Raw genomic sequence first — 22,100 nt, 5'->3', positions numbered from 1 at the left:
TGCCTCTGTGCTGTGGGCCTCTGGAGTCAGTCAGGTATGGACCTTGTCCTGGGCTACTATGAGCAGTGAAGAAGGGACAGGCTGACCAGGCACAAAGGCTGAAAACAGACCAGCAGACAGAGCAAAGACCTCTCCCCACTGAGAATGAGATTTGGGGCCCAAGGGCTAATGGGGGCAGTTGTTCAGCAAGCCACTTAGTGTAATAGGATGTGCGTGTCACCAGTAACCTTGACCTTGACCACCAACTGCTTCTAACCTGTCATTCTTCCTGCCTCTTCTGGAATGATCTTAGGACAATCTATCCCTTTGGAGTGTTGGTTAGCCATAGAAAGTAAAGAAGAGGATTTCACTGTTACATTGAGCCTTTACTTCGTTTTGGCTACCTACGTCTCTGACTCTATTTGCTATGGCAGATGTCCCCATCTCACCATGGCCAGCCATGCTCTGTGCAGAGGACTGGCACAGCTCCCGCCTTGAACTCCTTCACCTCCTTAAGGATTAAGACTTAAGGATTCTCGGTACCATCTATGCCGAAGGGCTTCCTCTGTTTCCACTGAGTGAATTGCTCAGCAAAGAGCCACTTCTCCATCAGCTTAATCCCATCTGCTTCTTTTTTTTTTTCCCCCCCGAAAGTCTTCACATCTTCCAGTTTTTTATATCATTCCCATTTTCTGGTATTGTTATAGATTTTTCCTTATTTTTTATTTATTTACGTCAGTAGAAATTTAAGAAAGAGAAAAACATTTAAGCTCAAGTTACCATCTTGAAACAAGAATACATCTCAGGAGACTCTTAGGTGAAAACAGTCTCTTTAACCTTTTATGTATGTAAATTGGGAAAAGAGTACCACTTTTCAATTTTCATTGCATCTCATTCTAGTCTTCTATGGAAGTTTAGTTTGGGAACCACTGGCCTTGATTATTTCATCTGATATAATGAAGTTCTCAGTTTGCTTCCAACCTCCCTGCTTCAAGCTCCTGTGGGAGAAAAGAAGGTCTAAGTGTCATGTAGGACCAAGGATGCCACTAAGAGAATAAAAGACTTTGTGCTTGTTTTTCTCAATCAGGAATAGATTATTTTTAGTTTATGCTTTCAGTTTCTTAGACCAAAAACCTTGGAGTCATCTTTAAATTCTCTCTTGTTCTCTTGCCCCCACATCTAATCCATCAGCAAATCTATTGGCGCTTCCTTCAAAGCGTATCCGGAACCGACACCTGTCTCTGCCGCCACCATGACTTACCTGATCCAAGCCACCGTCCTCCACCATGTGCATTACGGAAATAGCCTCCTAGCTGATTGTTCTGTTCCCAGCCCCCTTCGGCCTTTCTCTGCACAGCAATCAGAGTGATCCTGTAAGGCAGGAGTCGGGTCATGTCTCAAAACCTTCCAGTGGCTTCTCACCTCATTCAGAGTAAAGGCCAGAATCCCAATAATGCCCTCCGTGGCTGCACGGACTCTGGCCCTGGCTCTCCTTCTGCTCTCCCCTCCTGCTACTCTCCCCCCACGCTCCTTCTGGTCCAGCTTCGCAGGAATCCTTGCTGGTCCTCTGACACTTCAAGCAAGATCACGCCTTAGAGCCTCTGCACTCGCTGTGTTCTCTTCCTGGAACACTCTTGCTCAAATACCCATACAGCCGGCTCCCTCACTTTCCGTATCCGTATCAGTGGTGCCTCCCAGACCACCCTATATAAATAACTCCTGCTTCCTGCTCCTTCCCTCTGCTGCACTCCAGTCCTGCTTTCCTGGGCTTATTTTCTCCGTAGCATTTATCACATCTTACATACTTGCTGACTTGTCGATTGTCTGTCTCTGCTCTCTAGAATACAAGCACCTAGCAGAAAAGACCTTCGTCTGTTCCTGTACTGCTCTGCCTCCACTGCCTAGAACAGCATCTGAAGTTTAGTAGGTGTCTAGAAAACATTTGTTGAGTGAATAAATGATGAATCCAAAGTTTCTATGCCCTAACTATAAATATTATGAGAGTCCACGTATCACTAAGTTCTAGTTGCTTTCAAAACACACAAACGACAAAGCAAGTTTTACAGAAATCTCTGTCCACATAAAACTATGTGTATTTTAACAAGTTCTGTGTATATTTTGGAGGCATTTTACCTTTTTTAGGGTAGCGTGCAAGTAGTTTGGTTTAATTCTACTTAATGGCAGCTTTAATTATTTTTGAGAATGAATGGGATTGTCTTTCTGAAGTTAAATACATTTTGTTTATTTACTTATAGATGGAGAGCATCCCAGCTCATCAAGAGCATACCTGCTTCAGACCTGCCCCAGGTCAGGGCAAAGGTTGCAGCCATGGAAATGTTGAAAGGTCAAAGGGCTGACCTTGGGCTCCAGAGGGCCTGGGAGGGCAACTATCTTGCTTCGGTAAGTTCAGGAGAACAAAGCGGAATCTACTCCTGCTCCCTTAGCAAAGAAAGAGAGGAAATTTTCTATAAGAATTTACAGAAAGAACAAGACACCTACAGAAACTAAATTTCTATGAGAGACACTAAACTAAAAGATTTTATTGCTTCTAAGTGTACAATATTTGATGTTTCCCCTACTTTACAAAGTGTTCTGTATCGCATATCCATATATATTAAGTACACTCTATAACCTGATTTTTGAACATTTAAACCTTCCGTTGAATAATTCAGCAACTATTTTTAATTGCCACCTTTATATTAATTAGTCCCAAAGCTACATTTCATCCTCTCTCCCATTCCTTATTTTAAAAATTTTATAGGACCTTTGGTGTTATAACAACCCGTTAGTAGCCTACCATCTGGGATGGGGAGATACAAAGTACGTGTGTGAAACTAGATGAGTATAGTTATAAAGCAGTATATTCAAAGATTGCCTTTTCATCTGCAATGCTAAGCATACTCATTTTATCCTGGTTCCTGTGTCTTTCAGAAGCCAGATACACCTCAGACCTCAGGCACTTTTGTCCCCGTTGCTAATGAACTGAAACGGAAGGACAAATACATGAACATCCTCTTCTCCTGTCACGTCCGTAAGGTAAGGCAAGCTTGAAGCAGACTTCCTTGGAAATAAAAGACTGATTCAGATGAAACTTACTTAGATATGACCACAATGATATGTAACAATAGGTACATGATCAGATTGCTTAAAACCAGTGTAAAAGAGAAAAAAGTCTGAAGGAAAAAGATGAGGATGCATCACATTCCTTGTCAGAAACAATACGAAGGAGAAGACATTGGAGCAATGACTTTAAAACTTTTTACTGAAAGAAAAAAAAAACTGTCAGCCTAGAATTCCATACCCAGCAAATATATCTTTCAAAAACTAAAGTGAAATAAAGACTTGTTCAGGCATGTCTGAAGATATGCACTACAGGAAATGGTAAAGGAAGTCCTTCAGGAAAATGATACCAGATGGCACCAAGGGCGTACACCAAAGAATGAACAGCAAGGGAAAGGATAGCTACGTGGGTAAATACATGCTATATTTCTTATTATTTAAATCTCTTTAAAAAAAGATAATTGACTGTACGTCACTGTTCATAGCAGCATTCTTCACAATGGTTAAAGGTGGAAGCAGCCCAAATGTCCATTGACAGATAAATTAATAAAGAATATGTGTATCCATACAGTGGAATACTTTTCATCCATAAAAAAGAATGAAATACATGCTACAACATGGATGAAGCTTGAAGATATTGTCCAAGTGAGCAAGACACAAAAGGGCAAATATTGTATGATTCCACTTTGATGAAGTATCTAGAATAGTCAAATTAATAGAGACAGAAAGTGGAATAGTGGTTACCAGGGACTAGCGGGAGGAGGCAGTGGGGAATTATTGTTTAATGGGTATTAGTGTTCAAACATTCTAAGGAAGAGAAGATCAGCTCAATAAAATATAAACTTTTTAACAAGAAAGAGAGCAGCTTGCTTTAAACTTAGAATGAAATGAACATCACCAAGGAAAGCTTGCAGTCAGTATCCCAGGGTGCTTACCAAAGTGCAGAGTCTAATTCTGAACTCCTAGATCTAGAAACTCGATTTTATGAGTGTGCCTAGAATTGGCCAGACAGTCAAGAAATGACTTTCCTAACCAGATTCATACACCCACGCAAAATATTATAAGCCATAATGCCAGTTTGTGAATTTAACAAACGAATGTACCATTTTAGTGAATTCTCATATATCTACTATCTAGGACACTTCCTTTCTAGTATCAAGATATCTGGGAAGTCAAATTAGTAATCAGAACGATTGGTCGAAGAGAGTTGGATGGTTTTCAGCATTATGTCATCTACTACAGAAAAGCCTGGTGTGTCTGATTCTCTCTTTCCGGTGATGACAACCTGATGTCTGACTGCATGTCTCTCATGGGTCCTGTTGGATAAAATCTGAAAATTCTTAGTCATGCTCCTGTATTTCTAAGTTCAATGCAAAATAATACTCCTTCACTCTATAGCTTAGGTAATGTCTTCTTTAGAAACTTTTCAGGGGGCCAGCCTGGTGGCACAGCGGTTAAGTGCGCGCGCTCCGCTTCGGTGGCCCCAGGGTTCACAGGTTTGGATCCTGGGTGCACACGGATGCACCACTTGTCAAGGCATGCTGTGGCAGTGTCCCATATGAAGTGGAGGAAGATGGGCACGGATGTTAGCCCAGGGCCAGTCTTCCTCAGCAAAAAGGAGGAGGATTGGCATTGGATGTTAGCTCAGGGCTAATCTTTCTCACAAAAAAAAGAAAGAAAGAAAAACTTTTCAGTCCCAAGGACGTACCAAGGGAAACTTGATACCTTTTCAGTAAAGCTCTCTTCTTTATGCTTTGATTCTTTTTGAAACAGCCACTTTCCATTAACTATAGTTATAAAATGTCCTTGAAGGTGGGAGACTTCTGCAAATAGCTACTCTCACCCATAGTGTGTTTTCTCCTAGTCTGACTCTCCAGGGAAACCCCCTCGTGGTGCTGACTAAACTTATAAACATCACCGGAAATGTTCAGGCAAAAGCAAAGAGAGAGATTTTTCTTGGTTGAGGATTTTAGCTTGGGTAATAAAAGAAATAAGATGAGATCTTATCTCATGCTGAGTCTGTGATCCAGTTTTTCTATTGCTTTATGAATTTGAGGAAGAAAAATAGTGTTCCTATGCCATAATTATTTTAATTAAGTTTGAATTTACAAGTTTACATATGTATATAAAAACTTTTTCTTTGCCATTTTGATTTAGCTAAGTTATGCAGCTTAAAGCTTTTACTTTGTTACACTATGTCCTTCCCACTCACTTGATTCATATTTTTAAGGATGATCCAAGTTGCTAAAAGACAAAGTGAAGATTTATGACCTCTTCTCTTTATAAATTACATTTTTACATAAAAAAGTGTAATATTTCTAAACAGCACTTCGATAAAATTGCTGCTTTATTTTTTTTTTTTTTATTTTTTTTAAATTGCTGCTTTAAAGTTTTTGTTTGTTGGTTTTCAGATTAACTCATGGACATGTCATAAAAAAGACAGTACTTTCCCCTTTACCACCGTGGCCTATTATTTTTGACTCTTGTGTGACCTTGTAAAATTATGCAACTTTTTTTTTATGTTTTTTTGCAACGCACTCATATATTTCTCAATATGATTTCACCAAAGATGAGGAGCACTACTTTTACTTATTATTCAGACTCCATTTTATGTGTTCTCTATTCTCCATATTCTAAGATGGATGCCAATGATTATTGTTCTCCAACATGGCTTTCACAAACCAATGTTCTGTTGAATATTAATTTGTTTTTTAAAAGTGTTTCATCACTAAATATATTTGGGAAATTCTGGGTTAAACAGTTCAACATACTTTTTAAGTGCAGAATTCTCAGAGCCTTTAATATAGTCATGGGCTATGAATATCCTAGGGGAGGCTGTAGTTTGCAGTGTTCCTCAAACCAACATGACTTGGAACCGTTTGTTTCACAAAGCATCACGTAAGGCTAGCATTTTGTAAAACAACTTAGAAAAATGCTGATGTAGAAGCTCCACAATCTCTTGGTTTCAAGTCTTCTGACAAGTGCCTGTTCTCTTTTATGGCAAAAACCATTGCTATGTGAAGTAAATAATTACTACCAAGAGTAGTTATTATTTCACCACGTGGACTCTATTTTACTCTTCATTACAGAAACCATTTTTATCAAGTTGAAGAATGAAAAATATGCTCTGGTTATAAGGGAAATGTTTAGAGAATCGATGGATATCTAACACTATGAGGCAAAAGGGAGAAGACTGAGTAAAATTCAAAGTAAAACTTGAATTTTAGTTTACTATAGCTATCCTAATACCTATCCTGCGCATCATAATTACTACCTATCCTATTTTAGTTAGCTGTATAGCCTACCAAAGGTGACAGTGTTTTCAGATTAATCTCTAACTTCTTTGTTTGCATCTTGAAAATAAGATATTGGGAGCAGGGATAGGGAGATATATGTATCACAGCCCACTTCTATTCTACTTATGGGAGGGTTTTTAGTGTTTTTTTGTTGTTTTGTTTTGCTTTCTTTTTTTTTCTAGTCACTGAGAAACATGACATTGTAGTTATTTGGAAATATTTAGTGCTCAGTACCTTGATTTAAATATTACCCAAATCTAAAACTGAAACATCCTAATCAAGTAGTTAATTACTTATTTATAAAGTGTCCTGTGGTTAATTCTGTCTTTTAGGAAGAGATTTACCTGCAAATGTGGGCATTCTGACTCTGTAGTAAAATAGCACTCTGCAGAATCACACACATATACATTTCTCCCAATCCCATTATCTAGTTTTATTTTCTTTGTATTTATCCTTATATGAAATCATTTTCACTTACTAGTTTTTTATCTGTCTTAACCCCATCTACTAGTCTCCAATTCTTATTATAACCAAGGGCTTCATGTCATTCCTTTGTATATCATTAGCAGCTAATAGAGTGCTTTGAAGAGGCACGTTGTAAATTTTGAAAAAACCCACTTATCAAATTACTTAATTTGAGTAAATGCTTACCAGTATATATTTTTTTTAATTAATAGGAGTCCATGTGCTAGATTAAAAAATGTAGAAAAAAATAAATTCAATCCAATTTTTAGATTTCTGATTATGGAAAGACACTTTTCTCAGTGAAATTGTGAGTCTAAAGATTTTAGAAGGGTAGCTACTCCCAAGTAATAGAGCATCACAAATGCAGACACAGATGTGTTTCTCCTAGATCCACTCGGGATGGTTCATCGGGCCTGTCAGCATTCCCTGTGCAGAGTCTTGTAGTGATGGCTAGTTGTGAAGGTCTTGCCCTCCAGAAACTTAGACACTGAAGGGAAAATTAAATTAACCCATAGAAAAAACACTTTATGAGAAAAAAAGAATATGTACAGATAAATCTCAACAATTCCAACTAGAGAATAAATAATACCAAAGCAACAATCCATGTGTTTATATAGTGCCTGCTATGTTCGGGAGCTTTTTATTAAGGAGATAGCTTACTAATAAAGGGGCTTCCAGCTTCAGAAATAAAAACGCAAGAAGTCTACAGTACCTCTTTCTTTAGTGCAGAAATGAAGGTTTTCCAGGACCCAACTGGGCAGTGGGGATTAAGCTCTTGAGGAACTGTGCTTTCATTTGCCACTTGGGAAATTTTTTTCTTACCTTACGCAACCTCCCCAGTGTGTGGCAGCCGTCTCCCCTCTGTTCCCTTGCTGACAGTACTGATCAGCAAGGATGTAGTAAATGTTACAGGTTGCCCACTTCTGTACTGGGGGCTGAGGTACAAGAAAAAAGGCACCATATGATCACTGCCTTCAGGTAGCTTCCAGTCTAGTTGGAAGACAGAATTGCTGTTCATGAAGTAATAAGGCAGTAAATAAAAATATGCCCTGGATATTGAGATGCTACCCTGTTTTTGTTTTGTTTATGCATTTGTATTGAGGCGTAATTTATATACAGGTTGATGCACAAATCTGAAGTATACAGTTCGGCGAGTTTTGACTAGTGCATACACCCTGGTAAATCACAACCCTATCAAGATTAGAACATTTCCATCACCCTAGAAAGCTCCCTCATCCCTCTTCCCGTCCAAACCCCACCACCGCCAAAGGCAACCGCTGTTCTGATTTCTTTTACCGTAGGTTAGTTTTGCTGTTTCTTGACCTTTATTTTAAAAAAAGAGAAAAGAAAAGAAATCGTGTTGTATGTGAGATTTTTACTTTGTTTTGAAGTGAATTTGTTAGTCTCGTTTATAACTATTTGTTAACTTGTTTGTAGCTATTTTACAGGGAGAGCGGCTTTTTTTGTACACTTCCAATTTAAAGACAATTTGTATAACCTTTTATATTAGCTGGTTAATTAGCACTAGATCAGTGAGGATATAGTCAGTAGATTAATTATCACAAGATTAATAAGTAAAATCAACCTCTTTTGCCAAACATAGCTTCAGCTGTGAGTTAAAAAAATACAGTGTTCCGCACAACTATTTTAGCAAATATATTTTTTCCTAACAAGCATCCATGGTCTAAAAGTTACAAGTCAGCTGTCTTTAAAATTATTAAAACTTTCCCATTATTAAGTGAACACTTCTGCCCTTTTAATAGAGAGATGTAAGTAGTAATTCAACTTCATGAGAAGATACAGACTAAGGATAGATGCAACTTAATTGTCTTGGTATTTATAAGCATCAGCCAGCCTCCTTCCCTGTCTTTCTTTCCAAACAAAGCATAGTGACGTACCCAGTGTTTTATATTAGTGAAAGCACTTAATATAAGTAGCTCCTCCTATTCTGCTTTAAAAGAGAAACCTTGTGCCTTTTGGTTTCAATGTTAATTTTTTGTTTTATTCTTAATTCTACAAATATCCTATATATTGATTCTATAACTATGTAGTAGAAGTTCAGAGAAAAGAGTGACCATTTTTTACAATAGGAATTGAAGAGGTTTTATAATGGAATGAGAACTTGAGCAATATCTTGAAATATGTATAGATAAAGAGAAAAAAGAGGGAGTAAGAATCATGAACATTTAGGAGAGCATAACATGAGGAAACCTGTTGGACAGGAGCAGAGCCTCTCCTTGAAGAAAGAAAGTTAAGTAAGTAGAATAGTGGCAGATAGGAAAACTCTTCCAAGTCAAATAAAGGAGTCATGGACTCTGAGTGGCACGGGACCTTGGAGATCCCTAGACTTCCCATTCAGATCACTTCCCTCGTCACACACCCACCGTCAGATCACACACCCATGTCAGAGGTCCACTTAGCTTCTGCTTGAATCCCTTCTATGTGGGGTGCTTACTGCCTTCTCTTGTGGCCCGTTCTTTTTATAGACAGTAATAATTATAAGACAATTATTTCTGCTGTGGTCAACAGGAAGACACTATCCATTTTTGAACATGTAGATTTAAGAACATACTGTCATTATACTTTAGGGAATTTAATCTGAAATACACCTACCCAGTGCATTAGGAAAGGGGCAAATTGAGTTGTTTCAAATATGGATTATGTTTTTTAAAGCTCTACTGAGATTAATTCACTTACCATACTTTTCACCGTTTTAGAGTATACAATTCAGTGGCTTTTAGTATAGTCACAGAGTTGTGTACCCATCACCACATTCAGTTTTTGAACATTTTCATTAACCCAAAAAGAAACCCCGTACCCCTTAGCTGTCATCCCCCCAAAGCCTCCCATCTCCCCCAGCCCTATGCAACCACTAATCTACTTTCTGTTTCTATAGATTTGCTTATTCTGGACATCTCATATAAATGGAATTGTACAATATGTGGTCCTTTGTGACTGGCTTCTTTCACTTAGCGTAATGTTTTCAAGGGTCATCCGTGTTATAGCATGTATCAATACTTCCTTCTTTTTATTGCCAAATTATATTGCATTGTATGGATATATCACATTTCATTTATCCATTCATCAGTTGATGGATATTTGAGTTGTTTCTACTTTTTTAGCTATTATGATTAATGCTGCTGTGAACATTCGGGTACAAGTTTTTGTGTGGATGGATTTTCATTTCCCTTGGATATATACCTAGGAGTGGAATTTCTGAGTCATATGGTAATTCTACATTTAACCATTTGAGTAACTGCCAAACTGTTTTCCAAAGTGACTGCATCATTTTATATTCCCACCAGTAGTGATGAGGGTTCCAATTTCTCCACATCTTGGCCAACATTTGTTATTATCTATCTTTTTGATGATTGTCATCCTGGTGGGTATGAAGTGGTATCTCATTGTGGTTCTGATTTACATTTCCCTGGTGGCTAATGATGTCAAGCATCTTTTCATGTGCTTATTGGCCATCTGTATATCTTCTCTGGAGAAATGTATTTTCATATCCTTCACTGATTTTTTAATTTTTTTGTCTTTTTATTATTGAGTTATATAGTCTAGATACAATATATATTCTATTCTTTATATATTCTATATATAAGTCCCTTTTCAGATATATGATTTGTAAAAATTTTCTCCTATTCTGTGGGTTATCTTTTCATTTTCTTGATAGTGTCTGGGTTGCATATTTTTAGTCTTGTAATTCTTCTGTGTTTTCCCTGTTAAATTGTAAAATTGTGACATTTACATTGTAAAATTCCACAAATCTGAAAACATCTCCTTTTAGATCTCTATTGCATCCAGTAGAGTGGCCATACATGGTACACATCTATTAAAGAATTTATCTCCACAATCAGCTACCTCTGCCCCTAGATGTTTTCCTGAGAAATGATTTGATTTCATTCTTGATGCGATATTATGGTTTATTGTTTTGTTTTCTTACAGGTGAATCGATTTAGTAAGGTGGAAGACCGAGCAATTTTTGTCACTGATCGTCACCTGTATAAAATGGATCCCACCAAGCAGTACAAGGTGATGAAGACTATCCCTCTATACAATGTGAGTAGTCTCTGCTTGCTTCCGGATAAAGGATTCTTAACCTGGTGTTCATGGACCACTAATGGGTCGATAGACTGATCACTAGAACCTTTGGGGTTTTAGGGAGCCCATGAATTCCTGAAATTTAATGTCAGTCTTATGTTTTGTACAAATGTACAATTTTCTGTAAGGAGGATCCAAAGCTTCTAATAGATTAATGAAGGCTTTTTTTTTTTTTTTTTAAAGTATAAAGACTCTAGGGGGCCAGCCCTGTGGCATAGTGGTTAAGTTCGGCACACTCTGCTTCAGCAGCCTGGGTTCGGATCCCAGGCATGGACCTACACCATTCCTCAGCCATGCTGTGGCAGTGACCCACATACAAAATAGAGGAAGGTTGGCACAGATGTTACCTTAGGGCTAATCTTCCTCAAGCAAGAAAAAAAAAAAAGAGGAAGATTGGCAACAGATGTTAGCTCAGGGTGCATCTTCCTCAGCAAAAAAAAAACGTATAAAGACTCTACATTCTACTTGACCTTTCTCTATTCCTAATCCTGCTCACTGCTTAAATGTTGTAGCACATAATATTTCTTATTTGTTTTCATAAGGCTTGTTTTTGTATGGAAATGGAATCAGGTAGAGAAACCGTCGATAATTACTTTGTGAAAACATTACCTCTCTTTTAAATGTAAAATTTATGCTGTTGCCAGAAGTTCTTTTCACCAATGTATTTTACCTCTGATCTGAACCCACTCAGTTGTTCACTGTCTCCATGGGGTTTTCAGATTCTATAATTATTCCTTATTTGAAACATGAAATTCAGTGGGTGTCTCCTCAAATCTCAATATGAGATTTAAACAAAAATTGGGGGGGGTCGGTCCTGTGGCCTAGTGGTTGAGTCCAGTGTGCTCCGCCTCAGTGGCCTAGGTTCGGATCCTGGGCGTGGACCTACACCACTTGTCGGTGGCCATGCTGTGGCAGCAACCCACATACAAAATAGAAGAAGATTGGCACAGATGTTGGCTCAGGGCAAATCTTCCTCAAGCAAAAAAAAAAGAAATTTTTTCTGCTCTATGGGGTCTGCTTTACAAGTGACTATTTGTTCTGAATCTTCAGAAAAATCCTGCTGGCCTAGTGGATCTTTTCACGTGTCAAGAGCTTTTTCTCTGTCTTCTAGCTCTTAAAGAGAGAGGTCTGTGTTTGTCCAATAATGGGATCTATAAGGAGTATTATTTAAAGATTATTTTAAATCCTTTTAGTCCCTGCAAAAGAGAATAGGAAACATATTGTTTTATAGTTTTATTTTGTTAAATCAGAAGTCCTGTTGTTGTGAGGTACAAAGAAGGCAGACAATTCCTGGCTTTGCTAAATGATTTAGAACATCACCGCGGGCTTATTGCCCTGATTATGGGGTTGAGATTCATCTCCATTAGCCACCACCTCCACACACGCACACACACATATACACCTTTCTCCCTTTCAGTGGAAAGCCAAATGGATTGCAGCTAAGATGAAAATGATATTCTAAGACAGTCTTGATTGTATATAGTCTTCTTAGCAAAGACTTGTAATCTTATATATCAATCACAGTTTAAGCCTAATAACCCTGCAGTCTTAAAGTAGGAGATGAAGGAAGATAAGGGAGAAAATCAAATTTTGTCAAAGTCTAATGAAATGTGAAACCAAACAAAAATAAATTGCGGTATGTATTTTATTTCTTTTCCTTGCTTTCTATTAAAGGGAACTCAATCAGGCACATGATATAAATTCAATAAATAGTTAAACAACTCTTTGAACTGAAGTTATTTTCCCAAATTACCTTCTTTTCATCTTGACTGGTATATATGTATAGTCACTGTTCCCCTTCATCATCACCACCATTATTAATGTTATCAATAATATCATAAAAATTAATGATGTTTAGCAATCGTAGTAAAGGTAAAACAAGGTCAGTAGGATGGATACACACTGTCACAGATGCTATCAGTACTCTGCCCATTTTTGTACACACCAGCCTAACTTCCAGCAGCAAACATCTTTGTCAAAAGGCTACCCTCAGGCTTCCAGGACCCACTTTGCCCTCACATGCAGAGAGCTGGAAATGCCCACCCACCCCCAGCCACCCGAATGACTAATGGGTGTGAGGGTATAAATACTCCCACTCTGTCACTCATTGGCCAAGATAATTTTGAGGTGTGTTTCACACCATTTCCTAGAGCTTCCCTGCAGTTGCCCATGGGGGTAGCTGGCTTAATAATGCGCTCTACTGGCTGTTTTCTCTTCCCTGAACTGCCTCCTCACTCCCTTGCCAGTGTCTCTGTACCTCCCAAATCAATCCGGTGTGCTCATTAGCCTTCGTCTCAAGGTCTGCTTTGGGGAGGACTAACTTGGGAGGAATGTCTACCTCTTAGAAGGGAGCAAGTCGAATAGGATAGGGGATTTCCAACTGTATCTGCGAAAATGTTTTTAAGCAAACATGGCAGAATATTAAGTCTGGATAATGGGGACATGAGTATTTGTTATTTTATTCTTTATACTTTTTGTATGATTGAAATATTTTGAAATTAAAAACAAAATTTAAGACAAGAAACCTTTAAAAAATGATAACACTAATAACAGTGATGAAAAAGCTGGTAGGGGATGAAGAAGAATGATTTCAATTTTAACCACGTTGAGTTTGAGGTATTGGTGAAACTTACGAGTATGCGTTCCACAGATAACTGGAATTCCAATATTATAGAGGGGGTAAGAATTCAGCACTTACGATAAAAATTTAAGAGCAGATCCATGTATAACTGGAGGCTGAAATTATGAGTCTAGAGGGAGAAAGGGGGCAGATTATTCAAGAACATCCGTGGTTAAATGATGGGAAAAAGAGAATCGCTGAAGGAAATGGAATAAAACAGAAATCTCTTTATGGTCCTCCATTTTCTCATCACTCTTTAATGTGCTAAATGAGCTCTAATTTCCCTTCAGTTCCATAATGTTATGAATTATTCTAGGAAAGAAAAGAACTATAGGAACACTGTGTTTCAGAATCAAATTGGAAAGTTTTCAGAAACAGGAGTAATCAATAGAAACATATAGTTCAGGGTCCCACACTTACCTCCTCTCATTCTCTACTTTTCTTTTCTCCTTCTGCATCGGCTCCTTTCCTGTTTTAGTTGGGCTTTTCTGGCTCCAAGGAACAGATTGTGACCATATACTATCTTGAGTAATGTTTTATTTTGTTTTTAATAAGGAGACACATGGTAGTAAGGAAGAGGAATCTCATGGAAACCCAGGAAACACTACCATTCAAGTTTTAAGCAGTTGTAAGGGACCATGTTATCCTGTAGCCCCCCTCAGCAACATGAGTGCTTAGCTAGTCTAAGTTTCCGCCATTCTCTCAGTCTCTACTTCTCTTTGGATGTCTTCTTATTAATAATCACCTTTCTTGCCGACAGCCTGGGCCAGTGCCAGACTTAGGTCTAAATCAGCCAACCAAACAAACCGTTAGGGTTTCATCCTTCAGTAACATTGAACACAGTGTCTCAGATGAGGCCTTACCATAGCAACCAATTCTGCATGATCCAAATTAGTACTTCATTTCCTTGTCAAGCACTTGCAAATCTATGCATAGTCTTTCCTGACTCTTCCTAGTATAGCGTGGATAATTACTACAGTTCATTTCAGGCATAATTGATCTCTTCCCTCTATAGTTTTTGACTATCATCCTTAGGCTCAAGTCACATTTGGACCTTGGTCCCCTTGGACATGGTCACAGATCATGCTGAATATTGGAGTGAGTCAATAGGGTTTCCCAGTGGGAAAGAAGCAATGGGAGAGAAGTGCTTCAAATAGTCCAGGTTCATCAGGCATCCTTAGGTCCTTGGACTCTTCCCACCTTCCCCCATTCCAATTGCCAGGATCCCAGTCTTGGTCAAATAGGACGTAAATTGTACCATATATGTGGTGATGTATGGTCCACGTATGTGTATGTTCCATGGTGGAGAGGGGAAGTCTACAAATTTTAAGTTCATCTATTACTTGTGAGACAATCTTTGTTTCATTTTTTTTTAATTTATGTAACACCACATAAAGCTATTATCCTGCAGTCAACATTCTACTGTACTAGCATTATCCCTAAATTATTTTTTTTTTTTTTTTTTTTTTTTTTTTTTTTTGTGAGGAGATCAGCCCTGAGCTAACATCCGCCAATCCTCCTCTTTTTTTGCTGAGGAAGACGGCCCTGGGCTAACATCTGTGCCTATCTTCCTCCACTTTATATGGGACGCCGCCACAGCATGGCTTACCAAGCAGTGCGTCGGTGCGCGCCCGGGATCCGAACCAGCGAACCCCGGGCCGCCGCAGCGGAGCGCGTGCACTTAACCGCTTGCGCCACTGGGCCGGCCCCCCTAAATTATTTTTTAAATATAAGAATTCATCAGATCATTATCTGTTGTATTGTTCTAGCCGGTTTCTGTTAAGTTAAAAACAAAACACACTGCAGAATTAAAAACAAAATTTAAAGAGAACTAAAATTAAAATAAAAAAGAAAGAAAAGAACAAACTGTAAGATAATTGTTTTTCAGTTTATGACTTAGAAATCTCCTTCCTCTTCCCTACTATTGCCCCATTATCCACTCTTACCTTCATTGTAACAGGTCAAAGCAATATTCTTTGTCACTAAACAAAATAGTCCTAGTCCTATTTCTCTTTGGAAATGAGTATCTGAACTAGAACTTAATATATCTTTGCTGTTGTATTCGTTTTTTGGTGACAGTATCCCATTACAATAGTGATTTTCAAACTTTTTCGTGAGGCTTGGGGTAACTTAAGTAAAACTGAGGTCATTGGATTGGCAGACCCTTGGACTATTTTATTGACATGTGGCACACCCCCTATCACAGATCACAGGTGTGTAGTGGTATCATGTATTTTTCTATTATCCTAAACTATATAACTCAGTCCACACTGAGTTCTCAGTTAATCTTTAACTACAAGAGTCATCACTCCACTCTCTGTCATTAATTGGTTTGTGTTCAGGAGAAAGACTGATCTTTACATAAGCCTAAGCAAAATATAACTAAAAGATAAATTTGACACTTTTTTTCCTTCCATTAGCAAAAATTATTCAGTCAGTTTATCCTCAGTGATTCTAGTCACTCTTCACTGGAAGGATAAAAGTAAGAAATCATGACAGGTTTTGAGAATATTTTCAGTAAACACTCTTCTCACAAATAGCGCAGTCAGATAATTGTAAACAGTGATATGAGAGTGAAATAGTCAAGTTACAGGAGGCTACTTTATTAGCCACAGAGTGACTTATTGCACAGTTAGGATAGGGTTTCAGCCAGCTGGAATCTGTTATTGTCAAATTAGTATCATCCCCCTTGAGTCATTCTCTACACTATATTTTTAAAGTTGTAATATCAAATTAAAGCATTAATTCTAGGACAGTTGTCAAAAAAGGTTAAAATTTTTAGAGGGGGATGGTGGGGTCAGAATTTGCATGTTTTGCAAAGCTGGGAGACTTGTGGTTGCTGTGGCTTGATGTGGAGAACAGGGAAGAAGTAACTCTCATAATTAGTAGCATTGTGTCTAAAACTTTGATCACAACCTCTTTAACTCTGAGAATCATCCTGGAAATCACTAAAAACTGGTGGAAAACATTGCATCCCGTGGCTGAGGCATGTAGCTTGAATCAGTGTACTTCTTCCATTCAGGTCCATGTGGACATGGGCTCACCCCAGCCAGCGCTCAGGGAGCTGGTTGCCAGGATTGAGTTTAATTTGCGTAAACATAAAATCTGTTCACTGATTTCGCGTGAGACTGCGTACACCGAAAGATTTCACCTGACCTCAGCTGGAACTCCTCTTACCCTTTTGTTGGTGGGTTGTGTTAGCTGTGCCCGATGGGTTGGTTTGCAGAATGTTTGACTCTGCCCGTGAATGCTGTTTGATATAGTCCCTTTTTATCACTATGGGCTTGATGGCCAAGGAAGTAGCCAATTAATTACACAAATACCTCCTTTAGTTCTGTGGAGACTACAAAGGAAGCAGGGGAGAGAAAAGACAATTATCTGAACTGATGTGACTGTTTTATAGAGGTAAATGGATTGTAATTATGCCCGGCTTCATGCTTTATTGCTCTGACGTGACTCGCTAGAAAGATACCGTTTCATTTGGAAGATAGATTGTCCTTGTAATGTGTACAGGGGTGAACCCTGCTGAAATCCATCGGCCACCAGCTCTGCTCCCCATCACCGTTTCTAAAGCACCCCACTCTCGTGACAGTGTCCCAGGAGAAGGTGTTTCCATGGTAATCTCAATGGAGGCAGTCAGCTGACCTCTGGCACCGGCTGAGCTGGAGCTGGTGTGCACCAGCCTTCTTCCTCCCTCATTCCTCGCTGGAGCCTTTAAACTATATTTATTAGTCCTCTTTAATGGAAAGTGTATAACCCCTTAATGTCAGATGCTGAGTGGCACTCAGGCTTATTTATTTATTTAGGTAATAAATTTACCTTTCTAATTAAATCTCAGCAGGTCCCGGAAGCTGTATTATTTTGAACATCTTGTGCAAATGTTTATATTTTTGTCTGTTATAACAAAGAGAGTTGCTTAGCAATAGTGGATATTTGGAAACCTGTGTTCTTAGAAAAAAGTGATGTCTATTAAAGAAGAACTTTTAAAAATACAGATGTTAAGGTTTCAGTTTAATTTTTCAAGAATCTTTCTTGCTCTGATGGCTTTGGCAATGAAACAATCTTTCCACTCTCATAATTTGTTTTTTAGCACTCAATAATTTTATTATTGGACTTGAGTGAGCCACATGATTTTAAAATACTTCTAAGAAATGTGACATCTAGTCATGTTCTCTCAATTTTTTTTTTTAATAAGAGAGAGAAAGTCAGAATTTTAGAGTCACCCTGTGGATTGTTTTCCTGATATGTGTTTAGAAGTAAATGCCTTTTGTCATACCAGTTAGAGACTACTGCTTATGTTATACAGTACCAAGTAAACCAGTTTATACTGTCAAAAGTCAATGCTTTGGGGCGTAAGGTAGAGTCCATTTTCATCAGTACTATACTTGGAAATTCAATTACAGATGTAAAAGATGTGCCAAATCAGTATCTGAAAGCAACAATCATTAGAGCCGATTTATGACTCCTTTAAAAAGCTATCTCATTAAAGAAACACAAAGCCTTTTAAAAACTAAAGTATAAGAAAATTAGTATAACACCACCGTGTTTATCCAGAGGTCAGATTGCTAGAAACAAGATCCTTTCAAAACAAAGCCCTCAATGGAGGCATATACATAGAAAGATCTCTCTGCACTTACAGAAATAGATATCGCTAACCTGAGGCAATAGTAGGCTTCCTTTTACACAGCTGTCTTATCAGAACTGTCTTCTGTGCAGTAAACATTTTTGAGGACCTACTATGTGCTGTGCATCTGCCAGGCACTAGCAATGCAACAGTACATCATACAGTCTCTGCCCACAAGGCCCCACGGGCCGTGGGAAAGGCAGAGAAGTGAGCCAGCCCATCCAGCACAGGCCCAAGGCAGCCGTGCAGATGACAATGACACCTTTCCCTCAAGTGGAAACTCACTCAGAAAGGGAAAGTAATCCGCCTAAGGTCACAAAGCTCACAGGGAATGCAGCTGGGCTTCATACCTGTTTGACCCTGGAGCCCTTGGAGTCACAATCCAGATGGCAAATGCTACCACTGCCCCCCTTTTATGATATATAACACATACAACTACAATCCTATTTTAAGAAGAGGAAAGAAATAACAGAACTAACATTTGTTGTGTGCCTGATGCAAGGTGTTTATTAGGTGATTTAAATATGCTGTATCTCCATCTTTATAAGAATCCTGTATAGGCAGTTAAGTATCATTTTATAAATGAAGCAACCAATTCTCGGAGAAGTTGCTCACTAGTGCAGGATTTCAGTAGATTTTCGGACACAAAAGCCCAAGTGAGCCATCAGACTAGGCATCTTCTGGCTTCGCTGCCTACAATGCTCGCTCACTCTCTCTCCCACTTCCCTTATTTATTTATGTTAGTCTTTCTTACAATAATAATTTCTTTCTAAAATATTTCACCTTAGCCTTTTAAGGATAAGTGACTTGTAGGCCCTAGGGATCCTGCGGGAAACTACACAGTCAAGACTAGAGCTTGTGTACTGGGCATGTTCTGCACGTCAAGGGCTCTCAAGGTATGGTCCATTAGGAAACAAGAAAGAAAAGGAAAATCTTTTGCTTCATTTGTATTGGAAAGAAAAAACAATTAGCACCTTTGAAGAGAGCTGCCGCATTGTACTTCTATTTGCATAACTGTTTCTCTCTTAATTGCAATCCTGTCTTTTCCAAGAAGAAACATGTAGGAAAAGGTAGTACAGTCTCAGGCAGGCCAGAAAAAAAATGCGATTCTGTCATCACTAGCCTGATACTTAAGAGATTTGAATTTGATTTTGTTTGGTTTCCACTTTTAAAGCCCAAATGAAAATAATAGTAGCTTCTAACTCTGGGGTTCTCAGCCTTGGCTGCACGTTGGACTAGCCTGGGAGTTTTTTACAAATTCCGATACCCAGGCCACACCCCAGACCAATGAAATCAAATCTCTGCAGGTAGACTTAGGCATCAGATGTTTTAAAGCTCCCCAGGTGAATGCAGTGTGCAGCCAGGGATGAGAACCACTGATATAATTATTCTGTTCCCCAAATGTATTCACTTCTGTTGTTCTGGCTGTTTCTTGGAAACATTTGTCAAAAGTTTGACTTGCCCCAAAATTCAATTCTACCATTAGAGTTTTTTCTCACCTCTGTGTGTCTATGTGTGTGTGTGCTCCCACATAGGCCAGAGAGACAGACAAACAGAGACAGGGAGGGATGAAGAGGAGAGAGAGATTGTGTATGTTTTTTCTAGAAAGCCTTGTGATCTGTATCAAAAATGAAATCTTCTTTAAGGTACCCACTGTGGTTTCATGTTTGAGGACTGCCTAATCGGAAGATTTTCTTTAAACAAGAGTAGTATGAGACCATAAAATCACCGTATATTTGATGACTTTCATCCCTTATAATGGACATCCACATACATTGTCTCACTTGACCCTCCCCCATCACTTGGAGGCAGCCTACACTGGTCCTGAAATCATAGGTATTAAATGAGCTTGTTTCTTTGTTATTGGTGCAGTTCAGAGCAAACTTTCTTTATACCCAATTGTTAGAATGAAGTTCTAATACAATACAGGAAGAATCTGATTTTCTAATATAACAGACATAAAAAAGATTTCATTTTATTGGAATGAAGAATCTGATTTTCTAATATAACAGACATAAAAAAGATTTCATTTTATTGGAATTATGTCTAAACTAAGACATCTTTACAATGTGCCAGGAGTGGGGGAATGTCTAGCGGGGTAAGTATAGTCGACAAGTTAAGGATCTTCTCTCCTGACGTTGCTAAATTACTTCTTTGGCTTCTGTGGATGGAACATTTTGCTGCTTAGGAAGCCACCTCCAGTGTCTGCCCTTACTCCCCTGCTCCTCCATGCCCTCACCCTTTCACAAAGCATGTGGAGGTGTAAAAATAGCTTATATTGCATTTAAAGACCATTATACTATAAATGGTAAAGGACAGAATAGAAATCACGTCCCAGTGGTGTCTGGCAAACACAGGTGGTAGGATATATGGAAGCATATGGGTGGTTGTTGAATTCATGCCCCGTTTTAACAATAGCACCCACCTCAGTGGAGTGTTGAAGCCTGAAATGAGATGCATGTAAATAAGCTGAAATAATGCATGTAAAGTCCTTAGCATAATTCTTGTCACCTAGTAAAATGCTCACTAAATATAAACTGCTTTTAACCCCCTTGCAGACTGGCAGTCCCATGCCTGTAGAAACCAGAGGAGCAGGATGAAGGCAGCCCTCAGCATCCTTACTGTTGATTCTTTCCTCTTGCTTTCCATTCTGCCTGGAGTGTTCTCCTCCCAGACACCTGCACGGTTTCCTCTCTTCATTCAGGTCTCTGCCCAAAATAACCTCAGAGGGGTTGTCTAGAATGATCTATCCGATCCCTGTCTGTGCCTTTGTACTGCTACTTTGTTCCTCTTCATAGACCGTGTCACCACCTGTCACATTATATAGTTGTTTACCCTCTGGCTCCCCCATCCTCCCCATTACAACATAGACACTCTGAGAGAAGGGTTGTGGACTGTCTTATTCTCAGACACTGCCTGCCATACAGTAGGTGCTCAATAAATGGGTATTGACAAATGAGTTGCAGGGGTCAAGACTGGAGATAGGGAAAGTAGTTAAGAGACTGCTTCTATAATCCCACTGAGAAATTACAGGGGGCCTGAACTCAAGCAAGGACAGTTCAGAGGGGCAAAGGGGGCCGGATTCAAGAGCTGTTTAAGTGATGGAAATAATAGGCCATAGGCACTGAGGAGAGAAGAGGGTCTAGGCTCACAGGTTTCCTTCTTGGACAACTTGGGTAGATGGCGGTGCTGGTGACTCACCAAGGTGGGACATGTAGGGAAAAAGCAGGGGTGTGGTAGGAGAGTGTGGAAACAAGTTCAGTCCTAAATGGGTTTCATCTGAAGTGTCTGAGGAACCAGAAATGGAGAGGCCCAATGAACAACTGACTGTCTAGAGAACAAGGAGACACAGATTTGGAAGCCATTAATGTTTGGTGGCTGAAACCAGAGAGTGGATGAGAGCATCCAGAGAAGGTGAAGAAAGAAAAGGGAAATTACCTGATTGAGGGTTTGCCATTGATAGAGAGGAATACATGGGAACCATCAGAGTTCCCTGAGCAAAGAGAAGCCTTAGCCCTCATCTACCTTTTACTCTCGTTGTCTTCCACACATTGAATACATTTTGATCATCTGCTGTGTACTGTGTTACGATGGCACTATGCTAGGTACTAGGGACATAAAGATGAGAAAGACACAGCCTCTGCTTACTGCTTAGTAGGTGAGGCAAATATATACAGAAATCGTCACAGTACAACTTATTGAATGTTAGAACAAAGACAAGCATGAATTGCTGTGAGAGAGTGTGGAAGAGTAGAAATGGCTTCTCAGACAAGGAGTTTCAGGGGTTCATAAGTATATGCAAATGCTTGTGCGTTTTTCTGCACTGGTCACCTGTGGCTTTTTTCAGATTCTTACAGGGATTTGTGAACTACTGCTTTGGGCAGTATAGAGCAACAGATTTTAAGTGGCGTGATGAGGTTTGTTTTTTAGGAAGCTAATTCTGACAGGATCA

At 39.0% G+C, this 22,100-nt stretch overlaps 1 protein-coding gene across 3 annotated transcripts in view; it reads left to right on the top strand.

Moving 5' to 3' along the window:
• Positions 1-22,100, top strand: part of MYO1D (myosin ID) — a 305,600-nt gene that overhangs the window by 180,353 nt on the left and 103,147 nt on the right. For all 3 annotated transcript variants that reach the window (XM_058560353.1, XM_058560350.1, XM_058560352.1), the window contains 3 exons: positions 2,235-2,379; positions 2,911-3,015; positions 10,749-10,862. In XM_058560353.1, coding sequence (XP_058416336.1) covers positions 2,235-2,379; positions 2,911-3,015; positions 10,749-10,862 — 364 coding nt within the window. The remainder of the gene's footprint in view (positions 1-2,234; positions 2,380-2,910; positions 3,016-10,748; positions 10,863-22,100) is intronic.

Source organism: Diceros bicornis, chromosome 18 (genome assembly GCF_020826845.1).
Source record: "Diceros bicornis minor isolate mBicDic1 chromosome 18, mDicBic1.mat.cur, whole genome shotgun sequence".
In the NCBI taxonomy this organism is placed as follows: domain Eukaryota; kingdom Metazoa; phylum Chordata; class Mammalia; order Perissodactyla; family Rhinocerotidae; genus Diceros; species Diceros bicornis.
Note: the sequence above shows the minus strand (reverse complement) of the source record. Positions and strands in the feature narration are given on the sequence as shown.